The following is a 22,040-nucleotide window of genomic DNA, read 5'->3' as shown; positions in this document are numbered from 1 at the left end:
AAAACCTTCCAAATGCCATCTGACGGCATCACACTTGTCACTGCACCCTTTTCTTTTCTTTCCTGTCAGGATAAAAATATTCCTGAAGATTTCTGGTGGCAGTTTTGAGGTCTCTATCAATTCCTCTCTAGCGTCACCGACACTTCAAATTTACAACTTTTGAACCACATTTTCCATCACATTTCTTTTCTGAAAATACCCTTTTCAAAAGTCCTCCTAGAGATCATCAAATCTTCCAATTCGGGGTATATCTCAAATCTTTCACATTTTAATTTTTTTCAGTTTGTAAGTCCAAGAAATGAGAATTAAAAAATAAATGAACAATTCTTCATAGATTAAGCGAAGATCACACAGAAATTGGAGCCGGTATTTTAAGCTTTGAAAAAGGAGGAGTTTTATTTCTGTCAGTAACCTAGTAAAGCTCTGTAATGAGCGACAGTCTGTAGGGGATGATGGGACTATGACATCTACGTGTGTAATTTCAGCACACGACACATCTGAAGAAGAAGTGTTAGAAGGAATGGATCACCTACAAATGAAATGTTAAGAGTTCATCTGTTTTACAGAAGAAAGAAATCATACAGGTTGAGAATTACATGAAAGAGTAAAGGCCATTTCTGACAGAATGGTGAACTGTCAGTTTAATGAAGACTTTCACTTAACTTTCATTTTTTCATAGCACATCCAAAACCAGAGCTTTTTGATTCATTTTTCAGCCAATATGGCATGAACAATACTGCTTATTTCCAGGGATAACAGTGATATAATTTATTAAATGGTCCACAACATTCGAAATTTAATGGGAAACTTTTTTTGATCATGCCCACAGTCCACAAATTAGCCCATTTTGCGACAACAGCAATTACATTTGTTCATCTCCTTGTGAACTTGAATAGTTTATTGCACAATGTCTTGTATAACCAAAGGTACATATCACTATATAACTTTCCACAACTTCTCTATGTACAACAAAATAAACTTGATAAAAGAACATCAAAACAGCCTTGTGATTTGCCATTGACAAATGGAAAACATCAGTACCTATATCTGTCATGCATAAATCATTTTTAAAATGACCAGTCAAACTACCAATATAATACAATTCAAGAAATGATACAAATGTTTGGAGCAATTAAGATACAGATACAGCCAAATGATCTTGAATGTTACAAATCTTTTAAAAAAACTAAGCTTTGTAGAGAGAAATGGTCTCTCTGAAGTCAATGTGCTGATATTGATCAATTTGTCATTTGTCATGAGTCTTTTCTAAACCACACACTTTAAAAAAACATTATGATAACCAATTCAAGTGAAAAACAAGACATTTAAGACTTTCAACCTTTAATTTGGCAGACTTCATAACTGGACAAGAGATTTTGGAAACACTTCAGTCTTTATCATACATCTAAAAGTTGGGAAACCACCCAATTCAACAGACTTCACACTTCAACCTTCCAAACTGTGAAAAGACTCTGGCCGATTCTCTGTCATTCTGTCGCTCGTGACAAATGGCTCCCCAATAAGCCAGGAATCTGATTCTGTCAGATTACATACCCTTTTTCTGGGAGGGTGGCCGTCTCTGCCCTTCTTACGTCTCTTCAGCGTCAATACCAGTCTGTTCTCTTTAGCTGATCCAGGGTCAGCTGTTGCTGTGAAATGACATAACATGTTAGAATTTTGAGAGATTTTACACATTACAAAAGCACAAAATCTGTTAAAATTGTGTTTTAACGCAAGAGATCAAAAATGTGTCATTGAGTCACGTATTAGTAGCATTCCAGAACATCACTTGTTTAATTAATTATCATCATAACTCATCAAGAATGAAATATTAACCACATTTGTTTAAACGTGAATAAAAAAGGGCATCGGAACATGCTATGAATTACGGCTAAAAGGTCCTTGCACAATGAGTCCGATATTTTCGTATTCCTCATCCTAAAAATTTGTCACGCACACAAACCTTGCAAACCGAGTCCAATGCTTATTGAATAATTTGTTGCAAAAAAATTCACAGAACAATACAAAATGGAGTCTTCAAGCAGTTGAGGATGATTTTGTTGTCCTCTCTTCTTAAAAAGAGAAAAAGAAAGAGGAAATATTGGGTCCATCCAATCCTGAGATAGCGTAGAGAGGAAGGAGAGTTCCACCTCCTTATTAAGGAGCTGTAGGATTATCCCGGGCAATTCAAAGTTTACTTCAGGATGTCAGTGGCTCAGTTTGATGCTTTGCTAGCGACACTGAAGGTACATATTAAAAAGAAAGCTACTAATTTCTATGAATTCAGTGTACAAGGACCTTTACTGGATACTGGATTTTGGCGTTCACTTGTATGGTGGCTCTGATTTGTTAAAACACCTATCAAAATGCTTGCTATAGTTGCGAAAAATGCAGAAAATCGAAGACGATCCAAATTATTTAAGACGTACTAAGACTTCCGGAGGCAGTGTGTAAACATCAGAACATGAGGTTGTATTTATTATTTAATGTGCAAAAATGTTGGAAATGTTCAAATTCAATTATATTAAGTTAACAACACCCAGTTAAGTCAATGTGTTTCAAGAAATATCAGCAAAAAGCACAAAGATGTTGGCATGTTTAACTAAAGAAAAAAGAATTTGAGATTAATTGCAACTAAATATTTGAATCAAGGAACACATTTCTTAAATCTTAACTTACAGCGAGGAAAATCGATTTCCAGATCTGGCTGCTCTGATGACAAAGACGTGGTCGGAGCAGCTACAGGCTCCTCTAGTTCCGTCGATGCCACCAGTGGCTTCACGTTGGTTCCAGGATCCTCAGCATCTGCCCAGCTGAAGGGTGTTGATCTGGCCTCTGACTCCAGATCACCACTGTAAGTGCTGCCCTGGTCTGAGCAAGACAAAAAGTGCAATACAATCAAATACTGAATTGCTTAAGGAGTTTATTTGGATAAGCAAAATGTCCAATAGTAATAAAATGTTTATGTACCATGTGACGCAGGCTTGTCTTTTCCCTTCTCCACGTCGTCGTCTTCTACTGAGCTCTGAGCAGGCAGGCTACACTTAGTGTCTTTCTGTTCGGCAGCTTCTTGAGATCCAGGGATGACCATGGGAACAGGCACCTGGATGGTAACAGTCAAAATAATTCAAGATGAGCTTTAAACTACAGCGCAGAATAATTTTAGATAATTACAATGATGACATACCGGTAGAGGAAGGCCCAATGGAAATGGTGTGTACTGGGTGTATAGATGCATTGGCACTGGGATGTAGACTGGCACTGGAATGGGCACCGGCACCGGCACCAGCTTCACCTTCTCTCCGTTTTCATCAATCACTGAGGATGGAGAAAGTGTAAATGCAATGTCATTTCAACATATTTTGTACTGCATAATGACTTCTGGCAGGCGTGATAGAAAAAGTGAGAAAGGCCAACCTGTATCATACAGATTTGGAGGTACTGGAGGCTCTGGCTGACACTGGATGCCTTGCTCTTCAGTAATAGGTCTGCACATGAGAGCTTTGTTCTTCAACATTCTTCGATATGGAATACCAGCCACTGCAGCATCGGTTTGTGTGCTGGCCTGTTAGAAAAATCATTACATATAAGGGCTAAAAATAAAAATAAAAATCACATTTTGGCAAAAAGCAGCACATTATGGAGGATTTTTATGAAGCCAATAGAACTTAAAAAATTAATATATTAAACACCTTTATTTGAATTTTGTTGTATATATTCTGTAAGTGTACATTTTTTTCTCCTTCGTTACTTTAATTTTAAACTTTGATAAATACATTTTTACATTCACTACCATTCAACATTTTGGGGTGTTTCTAGCTTCTAATATTTAATCAAAAATTCAGTGATGGCATTACAATTCAAAATAACTGTTTTCCATCTTTAAATATACTAAGTTGGAAATTACTCCTGTGATGGCAAAGCTGAATTTTCAGCAACCATTACTCCAGTATTCAGTGTCACATGATCAGTCTAATACGCCGATTTGCTGCTCAGGTAACATTTGTTATGATAGTTATAAAAATTTGTGGAGATTTTCTACTTCAAAAATGTGAAAAGTGCATTGAGTTTCGAGAAAAGTGCCATATAAATGTAACAAATGAATTAGACAGTTGTGCTGCTTAATATTGTTGATACTGATACATTCTGTAACTTTAGAAATATCTCAATATATAAAATTGAATGCATACTTGCCGAAAAGTAATACAAAAAAAAAAAAAACAGTAGCATGTACTTTATACAACCCTTTGTAACACAAAGTATGTGTGCATCAGTGCTTACTTCACCAATGTTTTTTGAGCTGGCATTTGAGGTAGGTAGAGCTCCTGCAAAGAAAATGAACAAAATCAAAACGTAAATTGAAAGATTTTGCAGTCTGATTCCATTTAAAGACACAAAGAAAAAACATGACAGCTGAATACCTGTGAGAGCAGTATTTCCAGGTAATGTGGAGGCCAGCGACACCACACCACCAATTACAGGCATGTCTTTCGACAGAGATAATGGAGCTTGAACTGTAGTGTTGTTAGACACAGTACCTTCAATCATGAAGCAACAAGTGTGAGTCCTTCTCATACTAAAATCAGTTTTGATAATTAAATTTTACAGTAGGAACACTGCACTGCAGGTCTTTATCAATAGGTTTCACTTCACTAAATAAATATGTTAAACACAATGTCAGCTGGTAGCTCTACTATACAGTTTTACATATAGAACTGCATGGTGACGTACCGTTGCTTGCCGGCTGAAGAGGGGTAATGCACTTTGAACAGAACTGCAGCAAACAGGTCAGGTTACAGAAGTGTCTTGTTGTTCCATCCCAGACGAGGCTTTCCTTTAGTGAGCCCTGATTCTTACAACCATGACACTTGCCCATCTGATATAAATTCATGCAGAAATGAGAAACAATTAAAGGCTATAAAGAGTTCAACAGTGTATACATATACAGTGCCCTCCAAAAGTATTGGAACAGTAAAGACAAAATTGCTCTGCTGGTTTTGGAGTCAAGACATTTACAAATATGATTAAAAGATGAATATGAGACAAAACTACAGAATGTCAAATTGTATTATTGGGTGATTCAACACATAGATGTTTTACCAGCTAATAAAATCAGCACTTTTAGAGTTTCATCCCTGTCTGATGTGAGCATAAGTATTGGAGCAGTTGCCTCGCAGGTCTTTCTAAGTGATCAGCTGTGTCCTGTTGCATTAATTCTTCAGATATTAAAAGCAGGGAATGTGTTGTATCAGTTATATCCATTACTTCTGTATTCTGAATCTTGCATTCGATGATGACACACACAAACCAGGATGAAGATGAGGGAGCTGACTTTGAGAAAAAAAGCAAGCAATTTCGATGTTAAAAGAAAAGAGGAAGTCAATTAGAGCTATAGCAAAAACAAAGGGCGTGGAGAAATCAAGAGTTTGGAAACCACCAGCGACACCAGCAACCAACAACTACCTGATAAGTTGAGAAAACATCAGTAGTTGATGACAGACAAATCATAAAAGCTGTGAAAATTAACCATAAACGACGCGTCTGTAAAATCACCAACAACATCCAGAAAGCTGGGGTGATGCTCTGACAATCTACTGTCCTCAGGAGACTTTGACACAGAATTACAGATGCTACGCAGCAAGATGCAAACCTCTGACCAGCACCAAAAATAGAAAGGCAAGATTAGAGTTTGCAAAAAAGCACAAAGGTGAGCCAGAAGAGTTTTGGAACTGTGTTTATGGACCGATGAGACAAAGATGAACCTTTATCTAAGTGATGGGAAAGCAAAAATGTGGAGAAACAAAGGGAACTGCAATGATCCCAAGCATACAGCCTCATGTAAAGCATGGTGGAGGTGGTGTCGTGGCATGGGCAAGCATGGCTGTCTCTGGAACAGGCCCTCTCAACTTTACTGATGACTTAATGTATGATGACAGTAGCAGAATGAATTTGGAAGGGTACAAATCCATCTTGCCTACCAATATTCAAGAAAATGCCACCAGGTTCATTGGGAAGTGCTTCATATTGCATCAGGACAATGACCAAAAACACCCTGCCAGTTCAGTCAAGGAATTTATAAGGGCAAAGAAATGGGAAGTCTTAGATCGCCCAAGTCAATCTCCAGATTTAAATCCGATTGAACATGAATTTCACCAGCTGAAGAGGAGAGTAAAGGCAGAAACAATTGGAATTGGCTGCATTAAAGGCTGAGAAAAGTATTTCAAAGGATGAGACCAAGAGTCTGGTGATGTCTATGGGTCACAGACTCACTGCTGTGATTGTGCGCAAGGGATCTACAACTAAATAATAGCTTTTAATCTTTTATATCTGCCTTATGTTCAACTGTCCCAATACTTATGCTCACATCAATGAGTGGGATGAACTCTAAAAGTGCTGTTCTTTTTATTTGGTAAAACATGTATGTGTTGAAACGGCTAATAATAAAATGTGACATTCTGTAGTTGTCTCATATTCATCTTTTAATCATATTTGCAAATGTCTTGACTCCACAGCCAACAGAGCAATTTTGTCTTTACTGTTCCAATACTTATGGAGGGCACTGTATATTTCATACAAAAGCAAACACCTACGATCAGTTCGCAATATAATTACATTTTTTAAAGAGATTATTGTAAGGCTTTTTTGAAGAAAAGAACAGCTACAGCTAAAAGCCCCCAAAATGATCTCTAACCTCATAAAAGAGCACCGTGTAGAGAGACATGCACTCCTCTGTGCAAAACTCCTCAAGTTTGCCCCCAAAGAAGTTATGAATGGTTTTGTGGGTCATGTTTTGACAGTAAGCACAAACCCTGCATTGACCTCCATGTCGTTTGGCAAGGTCATGTTTAAAAAGCAGTTTACAGCCTATAAAAGAAGAATGAATGAAAGGCACATTAATGTATGTGGAAAAGTGAGGCATAAACACCAACCATTATTTAGAAAAGTCCTTGACGATTTTATATTATATACCAATTGGCCATCCTAGACATTTAATTAAGTTCCCACAACTTGTTTATTCATAATTTACGAATTCATTCCCTCATTTTTGTTCAATTAAGGCCCCAATTTACTAATTCTTTCCCACACTGTAGTAAAACGTTACCACAATTTACCAATTCATTCCCTTTTTTTGAACTAAAATGATGGAAAAAATGAGCAAATTGTGGCCACAATTTACAAAAACGAGGGAACAAACAAGTAAATTAAAGAAGCAGTTCTTAATTTTTGGCCATGATACTTACTTACTTTACTTTTGTCATTTAGCAGACGCTTTTGTCCAAAGCGACTTACAAATAAGAAAAAGTAACTAAAACTAAAAAGTTACAACTCTATAAATACTATCTACCCACATATTTAAGAAAATAAAGAAATTAAATCAAATTAACACATGCATATAACAACAACATTTCAATAATAGATATTATTGAAATTGTATTGATAAACAATTCTTTTTTCCCCACGTCATGTGTGGGGGCTCCATAAAGAACCACTGATATAAGAATGAAGTAAAGAGGTTTCACAAACCTTCACAGCAGAAAGGTCTCGGCTGCTTTTCATATGTGATGATGTCTTTGACCACTTTCTCTATTTTGCAGTATTCGCATAAAGCTTTCGCATTGCTTTCCCTCTTATATGTTTCGCAACATGCTCGAGAACAGAACAACCCTGCATGACCCTAAAAAAGAGAAAAAGTTTATTTAACAATGTTTTTGAAGAACGACAAAGAATAATTTCACAAAATAATGAGCAGACCAATACTGTCTGAAGCTTATAGAGGTGCTGTATAAAAAGCAACATCACATATGCAATTGCGCTGTTGTTCTGAATATCAACACGGCTGTGATTCAGCCACCGATTCTGTCATTGCTCTTGTTTTTGGAAGCCGTACCTTGAACTGGAAAACCTCAGGCTTTGAGCTGAACTGATTCTGGCAATGCTTGCATGTCAGCCGTACTGTGTCAGAGGCCGAGGGAGGCTTGTTTGGCCATTGCTGCTGGCTGTCTTGTGAGTTTACCACACCAGGAGCCGGCACATAAGTCGAAACCGGATTTTGATTGGATGGTGGTACAAAAGGTGGGGGAGGGATGTGGTTTGGGGCAGGAACACTGGATGAAGTTTGAGTGGGCTGGAGATGATCGGTGGTGGGTCGAGGTGGTGCAGCGCTCTGAGGCTGAGGTCCATGTGAGTTTCCGTTCATCTGGTTATGAGGTACAGATGCATTCAGTTTCTCCTACAGATTAAAAAAAGAAAAATTCTCATCTGATTTACTAAAACCAATATAATTGTGTGGAGGAAAGAGAGCACAAACTATTATAATCTAATAATTCTTTTAATTACAAAGGAACAGAAGTATACTTATAGAAGGATATATAAATAATTTGGATAGAACTAATATCCATCTCAACACATTTATAAAAATTATTTAAAAAAAATACTGGTAATAAAGACAGAATGCAATACCTGGAATTTGCCCACACAATCTAACGAGCAGAAATTCCTGATGGACCCATCAGAAATGGCAAGGTGATACTGAGGAACGGCTACCTTCTTGCAAGTTGTGCATGGAAAAGAGGTGCCTAAAGAGCAGAGCAAGAATCTCATGAAACCTAAGATCAAGCCAAGATCTGAACCTCAAAATCTCAAGAATGGGTCACATACTGAACACAATGAAATTTTAAATAATTTGATTTTAAAAATAGTTAAGGTAACTTTGAAATAAGTTATGAAACTGTTTTTGAATAATTTGTAGTTTTATTAAAACAAAGTATTTAAAACTTGAAGAAAACGGATTGAGAATATTTTTTTTGTTTTTTAAATAAGATATAAAATAAATTAGATTCCAAACTTATTTAAAAATTTAAGTCTGGCATAATTTAAAGTCATATCACGCTTTGTTGTAGTAAAATAAAATAAAGAATGTACTAAAACAAAGCCGTTATTATAATAATAATACAAAATCACTAATGAAAATTACAAAAAAGTAGAAGTAAAACGCCATAATAAAAATGACTTTTTTCATATTACAGTAAAAATATGCTTAATTGTCATCAAAGCAAATAGACCAAAAAAAATCTCAATTATTTATTTTTAAATGTTTTTTTCCCTCTTTTGATTTTGGGGTAAAATGTGACCTGGACACACAGAGGATATTTGTCATGGTCTGTTACCACACAACACTTACCTGTCAGACTGGGAGATGCTTGACTCAGGGCCACACATCTTTGAGAGCAGAAGAATTCTGTGACACCCTGTATGTTGGTCCCTTCCATCATTTGTTCAATATTTTTGATATCTTGGCAGTAGGGACAGTGAAGCCTCTTGCCACTTTTCTGCAACACAGTGAGAAAGACAACAGCTTTAAATACACAAAATAATTTAGTTTTTAAAACATATTTTTGGGCTTTTCACTTTTATTGATTGCAAAGTTATAGCAGAGAGGAAATGGGATCGGGAAACAATTCATATTGAAATCTGCATATTCCACAGGATGTAAAAATGGATGAATCAGACCATGAATAACAAACACAGCTTGAGCAGAGGACAGCAAGTTCATTCGTGTATCGGTGGGGTACCTGTTTGTAATTGGAGATGCATTCGGTGCAGCAGAACTTTTTAATACTATCTTCTATCTGAACCAGGTGATAGTTTCCTGAGGCTGTACAGTTGCCACAGTTCTCACAGTAGCTCATGTATAGGTTTCTGGAGGATCTGAAGCGTGCGAAGCATTCATCACTGCACAGTTTGTGCACGGAACCCAGATGAGTCACTTCATGCTGAATCTGTAAAGCAAAGAAAAACAGTGCATGTCTTAAACACAGCATTTAACTGAATGGATTCCAAGTTGCATTGACATTCTATGACCTTGCAGTGGGCTGAAGAGATGTTTACACAAGAATTGTGTGACAGATTACTACATTGCACATCATAAGCGTTGAGTTTTTAAGATAGCCTGTCACTTGAAATTCTGAGGACAATTATTACGGCTTATTTTACGTTCTATGATTTATTTGCACTTCCCCGATTATATTCTTTTTCAAATCAACATACTCAGTACATTTATGATTGTTAATATGGTAAATTTAAAAAACTCTTTAACTTATCAAATTGTGCTCATTAGCTCATAATGCAAGATAACAGCACCAAAAATGCGTTTTCAAGATAATTGCACCCTCAAGCAGGATTACACCATGTTGAGGGCCGTAATTCACCCATGTCTGTTCTAGTTGTTTGTGAACATGACATCTTGTACTCTTTATTTGGAAAAGCGAATGCATTTCATCATACTGTACTTACAAATAACCTACTTCACAATCTGCATTTATCAAAAACAATTCAACTCATAAGGGAGCAACAAATTATGCAAAAAGCAAAGCAACAAAATGCTTGTTTCATCTAAATTTACATCACGTGTATAATTTAAGCTTTACCTCTTTGACCAACTTACACACGCCACATTGTGTATATAGATCTGGAGGTGCATCTTCATATCTGTCTTTATAAATATTTAGACAAGCTAGGCTGCAGAACTCCTTTAGTGTGTTCATAGGGCCCACTGGGATGGTTATCAAGTCCTTTAGATTGACAATGACCCTTTGAAACAATAAAGATAAAAAAAACGATCACATTAAATTATGAAAATATCTGAACCATTATCAAGGTTATATAATTGATTTACACATTTTTATGGGTAGCTATTCATCCAAAAACTTATATCACTATATATTCACAATTTTGTTATTCCAAATGTACATTTTTCTTCCTTGGAACATAGTAGTAATTGTTTAGATTTTCTCAGCAGTTGTATTCCATACAAAACAACCTCCAAAAATGACTATGGGTCACTATGGGTCAGCTTGAGTGATTGCAAACTCTCGATTTACTAAAGACACACAGTGAAAAAGGCTTTGGTCATGAAAATGAGCTGGCTGTGTTTATTAATTTGCACATTGTCAGAAGGTCACCTGCAGAACTTTCCAGTCCCATTGGCACTTTTATGGAATTTGGACATTTAATTTGCCCCGTTTAGTAAATCTGTCCCTTTATGTTTTCATGATATGGAAAATAGCACCTTAGATTTTTTTGATGATCATCTTTGTGTTCGGAACAACATGAGGGTGAGTAACAAACAAATAACAATTTAGGGGTAAACTATTCCTTCAGTTATCGATACAATTAATCAAGTGACATAAGATGGATTTATTATAAAGTAAACAACAAAGTATATAAATAATCAGAACTCACTTAAGGCAGAGGTTGCAGGTCTTCTTAGGGGCAATAATGGGGGTAAACTGAACTGAGGGTAAACTGAAACTAGTTAGACACACGGTGGAGCAAAACAGCTGGTTGGAGCCTTTTCGCTGGAATGCTGTTTGACCTTTCTGGAGGACTTTAGAACAGCCTGAGCAGCAGATCCTCACTGTGGGTGGAGGAGCATGGACCTGGGGCGGCTGGGCAGGAGGCTGTAGGTGGGTTTGTGGCATCATCGGCGGCTGCATTCGCGGGTGAGTCTGGATTTGAGGATGCATCTGGGTCCTGGGCTGCACCCGGAGCTGAAGCTGAGTTTGGGTTTGGGCTGGCAGAAGTATAGTGGTTCCTCTGAGTGAGGCAGTGTTCTGAGACATCACTGAGAATGAAGATGGATGGGAGGGTGCCATAGATGCTGTGTGAAAGAACAAAACTTAAGTTTGATTCATTTCTGTGAATCAGTTTCATAAAACTGATTCAAAACTGATGAACTGAAATGCTTTAGAAAGAATACGCACACTATTTTTGGGAAGATTAGGGTGAGTATATTTTTTAAATAAGAGACTGTTTCTTATTTATCTCTTAATTCCTAAAGCTGCATTTAATTGATCAAAAATGTAGTAAAAACAGTAATATTGTTACAATTTTAAAATGTATGCTATATTTAATTAATTCGACGTAATTTTTGGCAATCATTCTTTAGTTTCACATGATCCTTCAAGTAACATTTCTTATTATCATGGCTGAAAACTGCTTTGCTGCTTAATATTTTTGTGGAAAACCATGATACATTTTTTTCAGAATTCTTTGATGAATAGAAAGAACAGCATTTATTTGTAATAGACATCAAATTTTGTAACATTATAAATACCATCACTGTCACTTTTGATCAATTTAATACATCCTTGCTGAATAAAAGTATTATTTTTGTTTACTTTAACAGTATAGGTATATATTATTGATTAATACATGATTTTTTTTTTGAACATTTTACTTGCGTCTTGAAAGTTGTTTCATTAAACACTTGCTTTAGATATTAATCTATTTTGCTTTAATGGCTGGTTGGTGAAATTAAGGTTTCTAAAATGGAAAAAAGCCATTTTGAAGCAAAACACATAAATATTGAGATCTTTATCAACCATCATCAAAAAGCTGAAAATGACTGCTATATCACCCAGACCTTATGTGTCACAGTTATTACGGAGGGTAACAGTAAAGCTGATGATAAACAGTGATGTGACAAAAGTGAAATCTTTATGCACTCACCAGAAACTGCATCACTGCTGTTTCCACTAACAGAGAAAACAGAGCTAATCCTCAGTTCATCTGATGCAGAGGAGGCCTGAAATGATTCAAAAGTCATTTATTACCTATGCAATAATAAATGTTTTCACAAGAGATTGAACAACTCAGAACAAGAGCAAATCTTACCTCATTCTCATTATTTTCAGAACTGTCAAGCTCCTGTTTAATACGGCTCATATCGGATGGCATTAATGCTTTATCATATTCTTCATCAATAGGCTCATCCTTAATTTGTATTACAGGTGAGAAACGTGTTTCTCTGTCTGCGTTTTCAGAAGCAGGCTCAGGCTGCGAAAAAAAACACTATAATCAAACATCACAGTCCTATTTAATACTGGAACAGCATTATTGAGCAGCCAAATTTGTGAAATAGGACTAAAACAATCTTTCTCCTTCAACCTCATAAACTCAGCGGCCACTTCATTGAGCCAACCTGTACATATGTACATATCAGCACCCTGCTGTGCAGAATTTAAAGGAATAGTTAATTAATTTTCCATTTTTCCACCCAAAATGGAACATTTGCTTGAAATTTACTCATCTCTCTGGCCATCCAAAATGTAGAGTTTAGCATTACATCATTCACTCTCCAATGGATCTTCTGCAGTGAATGGGTGCCGTCAGAATGAGAGTCCAAACAGCTGATAAAAACATCACAATAATAAACATGACTCCAGTTCATCAATTAATGTCTTTTGAAGCTAAATCTTGATGGATCAATCATGAAGGCGTTTTAACTTTAAAAACCAACATATTTGTTTAGAACCATTTAAATGTGTAAATGGTGCTTGGTCTGTGAATATTTCTCTCCTGATTCAGATTAGATTACTTTTTCACTGGAAAAAGTGATATTATGGACTCATATTTTAGCCAGAAACAATGGGTGAAATAAAAAAAAATGTCTTACTAATATATATTTTTTTTACACTTTTTAAGCTTTTCACTTCACAAGACATGAATTGATGATATGGAGTTGTGTGGATTACTTGTGATGTTTTAATCAGCTGTTTAGACTCTCATTCTGACGGCACCCATTCACTGCAGGGGATCCACTGGTGAGCAAGTGATGGAATGCTACATTTTTTCAAATCTGTTCCTAAGAAGAAACAAACTCATCTACATCTTGCATGGCATGATGGTGAATACATTTTCAGCAAATTTTCATTTTTTGGGTGAACTACTCCTTTAAAATGTTATGGGAGCAAAAGTGAGTCAATATTTTAGAACTAATAAAGTGGCCACTGAGTGCACGTTTCTATTAACACCTTGTCACTGTTTTTTCACCTATACTTACAATAGCATCACTTCGCGATGACTCGATCCTAAGTTCAGACTGTACGTCTTGGATATCTGACACAGGAGGACAAAAGTAGCATTTTGAAATTCTCTTAACATGGCATCCAGCTCATCACAAAACCAGTAAACTTATACCAGAGTAAATTATTCAGGGGAAAAAAGCAGCAGAATTACTGAAAATAAATTGTATTTAGCATAATTTCATGTTTTACCTATAATAGTGTCTGATAAAGGGGTCACGGGGGTGTCCTCAGAAACCTTCGCTCTTTCCTCATCCATTTCTAAAGATCCATTGATAGAGGAGCCGTTCTCTTCTGTAGTCAAAAAGGATCCCAATTTTAAAAGAGTCCAGAAAAGTTCAACTACATTCTGATTTATCGCTAACTCACAATAAAGAACTATTTCCTTTAAAAAACAAATAATGATTTACTGCATAATTATATTTCACGCACAAATTAGTGTCTACACATGCTTAGTCAATCAGACCCAATCTCACTGCAGAAAACCTTTTAGCATATGACTGTTTGCCTAGTAAATTCATTTTCAAACTCGCCTGCATCTGCACCACTAGTTGGCAATCCATCTTGACTTTCATTTTTATCATCGCAATTCTTTTCCATCTGTTCCAAAGCCTTCTGAGCAAAACTACTGTCTATTTCCCAATCATCTTCATCTGTTCCAAAGACTGGAAGTCCGTCGAGCTCATCATCCACTGGCAGACCACTGCTGCTCTCACCCTGATCAGCAGATGTTTGGACTTCAAGCTCTAAAGGATATAGAAAAAACAAAGATGGTTTAATACACCAACATGTGAGATGAAACTAATAAAAACTGACAAATAGAAACACCAAATGGAGTTCAAGCGGAGTAAACTGAAGTAAAAATTAGGTATTTGGTTTCTTACCTGATGACTGGTCCATCTGGCCAGATCCGCTAACAGAGTGATGACTTTCTAGAATTCAAAACACACGGGAAGAGTGACATTTTTAGTTTTGGTATCAACATACTGGAAAAAGCAAATAAAATGTAAGAAACAAAAGGGCAGTTGAGACATAACACAAACCTTCTTTCATTGTGACTGCAGCATGAAACATTATCATGCAGAAAAATGCAGACTTTAATTCCCTTACAAGCTGTATTTATTTACAAAACACATTTCATACAGAATAGTAATTCAAGGTATGCTACATTCACAAAAAGAGGAGTAACACATTGAGTTGTCAAGACAACTGAAATAAAATAAACATGTCAAGATTAAAGGTTAAAAACATTTAAATCAAACTGAAACTGGCTGTTTCATACATATACCTGTGAAACGTACCAGTTACATTTACATTAAACTTTCATTTGTGTCAAATAAATAGCAAAACAAAATTAGAGCTGGCAACAAACATGGAATGAGTGAAACTTATGTTTGCAAGTGCAAGTCTTCTGGCCACCTATTCAGAACATGCAAGCCTGAAAGTCAAAAAGATTGGCGAAATGTTAGCACATTAATTCACAAACATGTAAATGATCTTCATACACGCCTTTCTTTCTCCAACTTATTTTTCTTGTACAATAGCCTCTGTTTTTTTTTTTTTTTTTGTAAGGGTGTGTGGCCAAGTATGGTGACCCATACTCAGAGTTTGTGCTCTGCATTTAACCCATCCAAGTGTCCACACAGTAGTGAACATACACCCGGAGCAGTGGGCAGCCAATGCTGCAGCGCCCGGGGAGCAGTTCGGTGCCTTGCTCAAGGGTCTCACCTCAGCCGTGGCATTGAGGGTGGAGAGAGTGATGGTTATTCACTCCCCCACCTACAATCCCTGCTGGACCCGAGACTCAAACCCATGACCTTCGGGTTACAAGTCCAACTCTCTATCCATTAGGCCACGACTGCCCCATAGAGATGGTTAAGAAATTACAGCTAAACTTTTTCATCTTCAACTTTGTGTTTTTTTTGGTGTTCAAGAAACATTTCTCATTATTATCATTATGCTGAAATCAGTGTGCTCTGTTCTTTCTTTGATGCACAAAGTTAAAAAGAATGTTCTTTGCTTTGCCCACTGCTCCGGGTGTGTGTTCACAGTGTGTGTGTGTGTGTGTGTGTGTGTGTGTGTGTGTGTGTGTGCGCGCACTTGGATGGGTGAAATGCAGAGCACAAATTCTGAGTATGGGACACCATACTTGGCTACACGACATGTCCCTTCCTTTATAGTATGACCTATGATATTTTAATAAGTTAATTTCAAGTGTCAAGGCCATATGAACTGCATCTATATGTATCATCACCACGTTTTCATCTCTTTTTCAGAATTTCCCTCTATTGAGCGGTGTTAATTCTCTCTCTGTATCTCTTTATTCTTACTCTACTACTCACGTTTCAGGCTAACTGACTGAAAAACTGCTTTTTTTAACAGACATTTCTAATGGGATACATTTTATTATTTAGAGTTGAAGTATTTAATTTCTGTGCCACTATTATCTTTTGGGAAATCAAATAAATAAAATGTCTAACTTGTCTTTTAATCTACTTTGACAGTTTTCACAAACAGTGACATCTTTATTTTAATAAGGGGTCAAATGTATCCTTCTCTTAAATCTTGTTCATGAAAGTTGCATGCTTCTCTTTGTTAAGGATCCCAATTTAAAATTTGAAATCCTTTACATTCTTTGCATGCAATATGCATAATGTAAAGGACGTCTTTACATTATGCATATTTGAATTCATAATGAAAATTCCTCAATTTAATTATTTTTATGTTTTATTAATTTAATCAAGTATTTCACAGTTTACTTAAATATTTATTTTTAAGTAATTTGGTCAAACATAAAAAGTATGCATTTAATTGTCAAAGATGATAGATTGTTTTACAATAAGAAGTTGCATGTTACATGTGAACTGCCCAGCTTTTTAAAACAAAAGCACATTAAATAGATCACAAGCTTTGATATTGAAAAAGAATATCAACAAAATAGCAGCTTGTGCTGTTTAAGAGGTCAGAAATAAGGTGGTGTCTCATGGAACGGAGAGTAGACTGTTTTACTGGATTAAGTGTGAGATGAATCATCAATATTTAGACAAAGACTGTACATTTTAAAGGTGTCAGCCGGCTAGAGTTGAATTCTGCCAACTTGTAGGACTACACTAGCATACAGGCAGCTTATGACTTTTAATTTTTCTTAATAATAGTCATTTTTGGTCATTTATTGACTAGGACGGTGACAGAAAACATAGGAAATAATATATCTGCACACCGCAGAAATACCACAGTAACACATGCTGGAGTACTCGCATTACCAGGCCACTGCTCAAACTTTTCCATCCATTCAATGATTGAGTCCTATTCATATTTAGTTTTATATTGAAGCCTAGCTGATTCATTCCCATGCCATATGGAAACCAGAGATCCAGATGAACCTGACAGCAAACCTGCACTCTCAGCCTCATGTTCACGCTTAGATCTCTGTGACATTACGTGGGTTCACTGCTGGAACCGAAAATACGCTGTAGTCATTATTTAGCACCGCAAAACAGCTTGAAAATGACAAGAACACACTACTGAGAATAGATTTTGAATAAACTGAATGTAAAACTAACAAAAGTAATTATTTTACTAGTTAAGAAGAATGAAGCTGCAAGGGTTTATATAGAATTGCAGATGAGCTTCTATTACAAATCTTCTAAGTCAAGTTTTATTACAAAAATGGAAATGTGCCGTTTTTCTGCATGGTAAATTACACCGACGTAGCTGCAGATCTGTAAACAGCACATAAAAAAGGAAAAGCAATGCTAATTTGTATAAAACTAAAGACTTGTTGACAGTGGTTAATGTCAAAAGCAAATAGTTTGTGCAAGCCATTTTTACTGAGGTCAACTGAAAGTAGTTTTACATTAACTAGCATTAAATCTAAATTATACATATTTCTACACTGCTTTTAATCTGGTTGTCATTTGCAATGCTTTATGGGATTGCAGTTCTTTTCATCGCTAAAACGGTTTAGTACACAGTCTTCTATCTTTGTCTTTTTGTCTGATTTTCAAATACTTTTTTGCTTCAAACCAAAGCTTGTAATGTTGTGATTCAACTGGTTAGTTTGGTTCATGGCTTATAACTCTTTAACAAAGACTTTTTAAAAATCCCTATGAGAAAAACACTTCCAGGACCAAAGTAGGCCGGACACATTCTTTTTATTTTTCAATAATCTGTTACACTTGGAACTATGTCACAATATGAAAGAAAATATCTGTTGCTTCTACAGATTCATTGTGAATTTTTGAATATTGTAACAATTTATCAAGTATGATGGATCCAGTATGTGTCAATAAAATTCACAATTTAGTAGTTAAATACAGTTCTTAGTAAGGCAAGGTACACTACCAGTCAAAAGTTTTTGAACAGTAAGATTTTTAATGTTCACCAAGCCTGCATTTATGAGATCCAAAATACAGCAAAAGTAGTAATATTGTGAAATATTTTTACCATTTAAAATAACTGCTTATCATTTTAATATATTTTCAAATGTCATTTATTTCTGTGATCAAAGCTAAGTTTTCAGCATCATTACTCCAGTCTTCAGTGTCACATAATCATGCAGATATCATTCTTATATGTTGATTTTCTATTATTATTATCATCAATATTTAAAACAGTTGAGTAAATTTTTTTCAGGATTCTTTGATGAATAGAAAGATCCAAAGATCAGCATTTATCTGAAATAAAAAGCTTTTGTAACATTATACACTACACCATTCTTATACCACTTTTTGAGTTAGTATATATATATATACATATATATATTGTTTTTTTTTTGGGGGGGGGGGGGGATTATGGAAATTAATACTTTTACTTAACAAGGATGCTTTGAATTGATCAAAAGTGATAAATACATTTATAATGTTACAAAATGATTTCTATTTCAGATAAATGCTGTTCTTCTGAACCTTCTATTCATCAAAGAAACCTGAGAAAAAAAAACTACTCTGCCGTTTTCAACACCATAATAATAATAAAAAAGAAAATCAGAATATTAGAATGATTTCTGAAGGATCGTGTGACTGGAGTAATGATGCTAAAAATTCAGCTTTGAAATCACAGGAATAAATTACATTTTAGAATATAATCAAATAGAAAACAGTTATTTTAAATAATAAAAATATTTTACTGTTTTCCTGTACTTTGGATCAAATAAATGCAGGCTTGGTGAGCAGAAGAGACTTCTTTAAAAAAACATTAAAAATCTTAAAACTTTTGACTGGTAGTGTATATAAATGATACAGAATTTGCTTTGAGCTATTATTACAGTTAATGTCGCTACAAATTTTACACAATTTATATCAAGCCAGTGTAAAAAGAGGAGGCTGATAACAGATAATTTGACACACCTGACGTGGCTTCATCAACGGAGCATCATAGCCAAGCCACTTCTCCGGGTAGGGATGCTCTTTTGTTGGTTTTCTATCCACAAAGTGGAAGGAACATACAAAAGGACGTTTGGGTGTATTTTTCAGGTTCAAAGCCTTCAACCAAAGTCTGAGAGCTCCACCCTCCCTTGGAGGTGGATGCAGGCTCCACAAGTACATTCAGTACATTCATAACAATTATTATGGCAACCTCTAACTTAACATACAATACCTGACATGGCTGAAATGTATTCACATTAAACTTTCTACTAAACGACTTCCGGTGTTTGGCCACATCAGCCGGAAGTTCAAACACAATCGGAAGTGCTCGGCTTACACCCAGGTAAGGACCAGGGGCCTGTACCATGAAGCCGGATTAGGTGGCTAGCCAGCTATGTTTCATCTTAGTTTCCGCCAACCCTGGGTTTTAGGTACTATGAAAGTAGCTCGGCTTTAATCGGTGTTCGTCGCCATGGTATCTTACGCTGCACGGCTAACCTGCTCCGGGGCAGGTTATGTTCTGGTTTAGAGATCTCAATCTGAAATTTCACCAATCAGCTTCAAGCAAAGTGACACATCTCTGACGCAATAAAGCCACTCCTCCAGTTTCTCTTACTCCAAATTAAAGGACGCTACATAAAACATTTTTAAAGATAAAATCATGTGATTTTTAGACATGATTATTTTTTATTATTTATATAATTAGTATACCCTTAATCCATTACACAAGACAGCTTAATTTAATAGTAATTATTAAGCTTTTATTTTAAATTAATATAAACATAGATAATATGCAATATAAATACGTTTTAGAATCAATAGCTGTAAACATCACTACATATGAGTTTCAATTTTTAAGTGTTGTTATATCTATAAATATTATAAACTTTACAAATTTTACTTGCACTTATATGGTAAGATAAGTTTTCCGCTTTAATGGATCGATTGTTTCATTTTGCTGTGTAAATGTGTTTAAATTCTTCATATTGTTCAATCTTTTAATCTTTGGTAGTGAATTCGCACTGACTCTCTCACGAGAAGTGAATCCCAGTTTCAAGGCATGTGATTGGCTGCTCATTACTGATGTCACACTTTCATGTGCACGAGCTCCATTAACTCAGGATCAAGCCTGAGTTGACAGAGAAAGTTGATGATCAGCTTCATGGTACCAACAAAGCCGGATTGAACTGGTTTGGTTTTGTCAACTCAAAACTAATCCTGTAACCCTGAGTTTGTTTAGCCACCATCATGGTACAGGCCCCAGGTAGGAGTCAAAGGCTGTGTTCGAAATGGCATACTTGCTTACTGCATACTGCTTAATGCCCAGTACACAGTGTATACTGCCTACTATGTTTTAAAGAATAGTGTGTGAAACAGTATACAGATAGCAACAAATATTTCAGAGTAGTATGCTTAATTGTCACATGACAAACACAAACATTAATTCAGCACAGCTGTGAAGGTTGTTACCTTACAAACAAATGTGCTAACTATTCTTTTTACAAAGGCTTGTTATTAAGGCTTCATACTAGTAAACAATATTGGCCAATTGAACTCATTTCATAATTGAATAACTTTACATAAGCTATAGACTGAACTGAATGAGCAGTCTTTAACTGAACAATATTTTTGGCAGTTACACTAAGTGGAAAAAAGTGATATAATCTAATTACACTAAGTGCATATAATGATAAATTATGTTTACAATAAAATAGCAGCATTTTCTTTAGCAACAGGTGTGTAAATAGTAGTTAGGTGGCAGATATTTATACTGTAGTACATTATAAAACAATATGCAATAACATATTAGACAACAACATTTTAGTGTAAATTATCATAAATTGTATTTGATGAACGCCACTTTATTGGGACAAAAAACTACTAACAGCGAAGCACACTGTATTATTAATGAGGTGTTTAATATCCACTTTTCAAATATTTACTTAATTTTTAAGTAGTATGATAGTATGGCATTTCGAACACAGCCACATTCTTCAGTGACAGGGGCGGGGCTAACGCAGCAAATGACGTATTTCCGGTGACGTCACATAGAACTGAGCGTGCAGGTCTACAGCTACATCTCAAAATAAAATAAATGAACCTAATCGGTGTGTATGCGCCCATTTATTTCAATATTAGTGTCACCAGCATTGCCCACACGTGCACGCGATGTGCGTGAATCTGCATTGAGAGATGCCTGCTGCATTGTTCCGCCATGTTAATAATGCTAACTAATATATATATAAAAAAAGGCTATCTAGTGTGCTCATAAGCGCGTAATAATGTTTTTTACCATAAGATTTCAGGAAGAAACCACTGATCTTCAGCATCGTACTCAAAGACCCGCGTTATGCATTCGCGAGCGTGCTAGCAGGCTACATATGAGAGGAAATGATGCTTTACATTGAAACAGAGCTGTAAATATATACTTACGAAGAGATAAATATCAGCTGTCAAACGGGGGGGTTCATGCGCTCTCTTGATGTTTTAAACGTCTTTCGATCTTCACTGTTGTATTGTACGTACAAAGCCTTTCGCCAAAAGCAACAACGCGAATCGAGCTCCTGCTGCTTCCCAACAAGCTCGAGATGTTCTGCTGCACCCACGTGTCCAGGAGGGAAAACACAGGGCCATGAACACAATACAAAACACAATGGGAATTATTCATGTGCAGTTTTTTTTTAAATAGCAAATATGTATAATATTATAAATAATAAATTATAATAAATGTATTTTTGTATAAAGCTGCCGTGGCATTAAGCAATAATTTACAACGGGAGAATAAACAGTTATTTTACGTTCGTGACTA

General features: G+C 35.8%; 1 protein-coding gene across 3 annotated transcripts in view; it reads right to left on the bottom strand.

The window, feature by feature from the left end:
* Positions 1-21,826, bottom strand: part of LOC306850569 (zinc finger MYM-type protein 4-like) — a 28,669-nt gene extending 6,843 nt beyond the window's left edge. The window contains exons 1-24 of one of the 3 annotated variants that reach the window (XM_079386259.1): positions 21,665-21,826; positions 19,214-19,286; positions 14,750-14,797; positions 14,399-14,611; positions 14,058-14,159; positions 13,844-13,899; positions 12,676-12,837; positions 12,511-12,586; positions 11,242-11,659; positions 10,428-10,590; positions 9,573-9,779; positions 9,182-9,329; positions 8,461-8,576; positions 7,889-8,230; positions 7,525-7,675; positions 6,692-6,864; positions 4,732-4,876; positions 4,422-4,538; positions 4,282-4,325; positions 3,418-3,565; positions 3,188-3,318; positions 2,971-3,103; positions 2,680-2,871; positions 1,555-1,649 (exon numbers count right to left, since the gene is read on the bottom strand). In XM_079386259.1, the coding sequence (XP_079242385.1) occupies positions 1,555-1,649; positions 2,680-2,871; positions 2,971-3,103; positions 3,188-3,318; positions 3,418-3,565; positions 4,282-4,325; positions 4,422-4,538; positions 4,732-4,876; positions 6,692-6,864; positions 7,525-7,675; positions 7,889-8,230; positions 8,461-8,576; positions 9,182-9,329; positions 9,573-9,779; positions 10,428-10,590; positions 11,242-11,659; positions 12,511-12,586; positions 12,676-12,837; positions 13,844-13,899; positions 14,058-14,159; positions 14,399-14,611; positions 14,750-14,765 (3,348 nt within the window). In that variant the 5' untranslated portion in view covers positions 14,766-14,797; positions 19,214-19,286; positions 21,665-21,826. The remainder of the gene's footprint in view (positions 1-1,554; positions 1,650-2,679; positions 2,872-2,970; positions 3,104-3,187; positions 3,319-3,417; positions 3,566-4,281; positions 4,326-4,421; positions 4,539-4,731; positions 4,877-6,691; positions 6,865-7,524; positions 7,676-7,888; positions 8,231-8,460; positions 8,577-9,181; positions 9,330-9,572; positions 9,780-10,427; positions 10,591-11,241; positions 11,660-12,510; positions 12,587-12,675; positions 12,838-13,843; positions 13,900-14,057; positions 14,160-14,398; positions 14,612-14,749; positions 14,798-19,213; positions 19,287-21,664) is intronic. The other 2 variants (XM_079386258.1, XM_079386260.1) reach the window with 2 other exon arrangements.
* Positions 21,827-22,040: the final 214 nt, after the last annotated feature.

This window comes from Barbus barbus (assembly GCF_936440315.1).
Source record: "Barbus barbus genome assembly, chromosome: 30".
Classification (NCBI taxonomy): Eukaryota; Metazoa; Chordata; class Actinopteri; order Cypriniformes; family Cyprinidae; genus Barbus; species Barbus barbus.
Note: the sequence above shows the minus strand (reverse complement) of the source record. Positions and strands in the feature narration are given on the sequence as shown.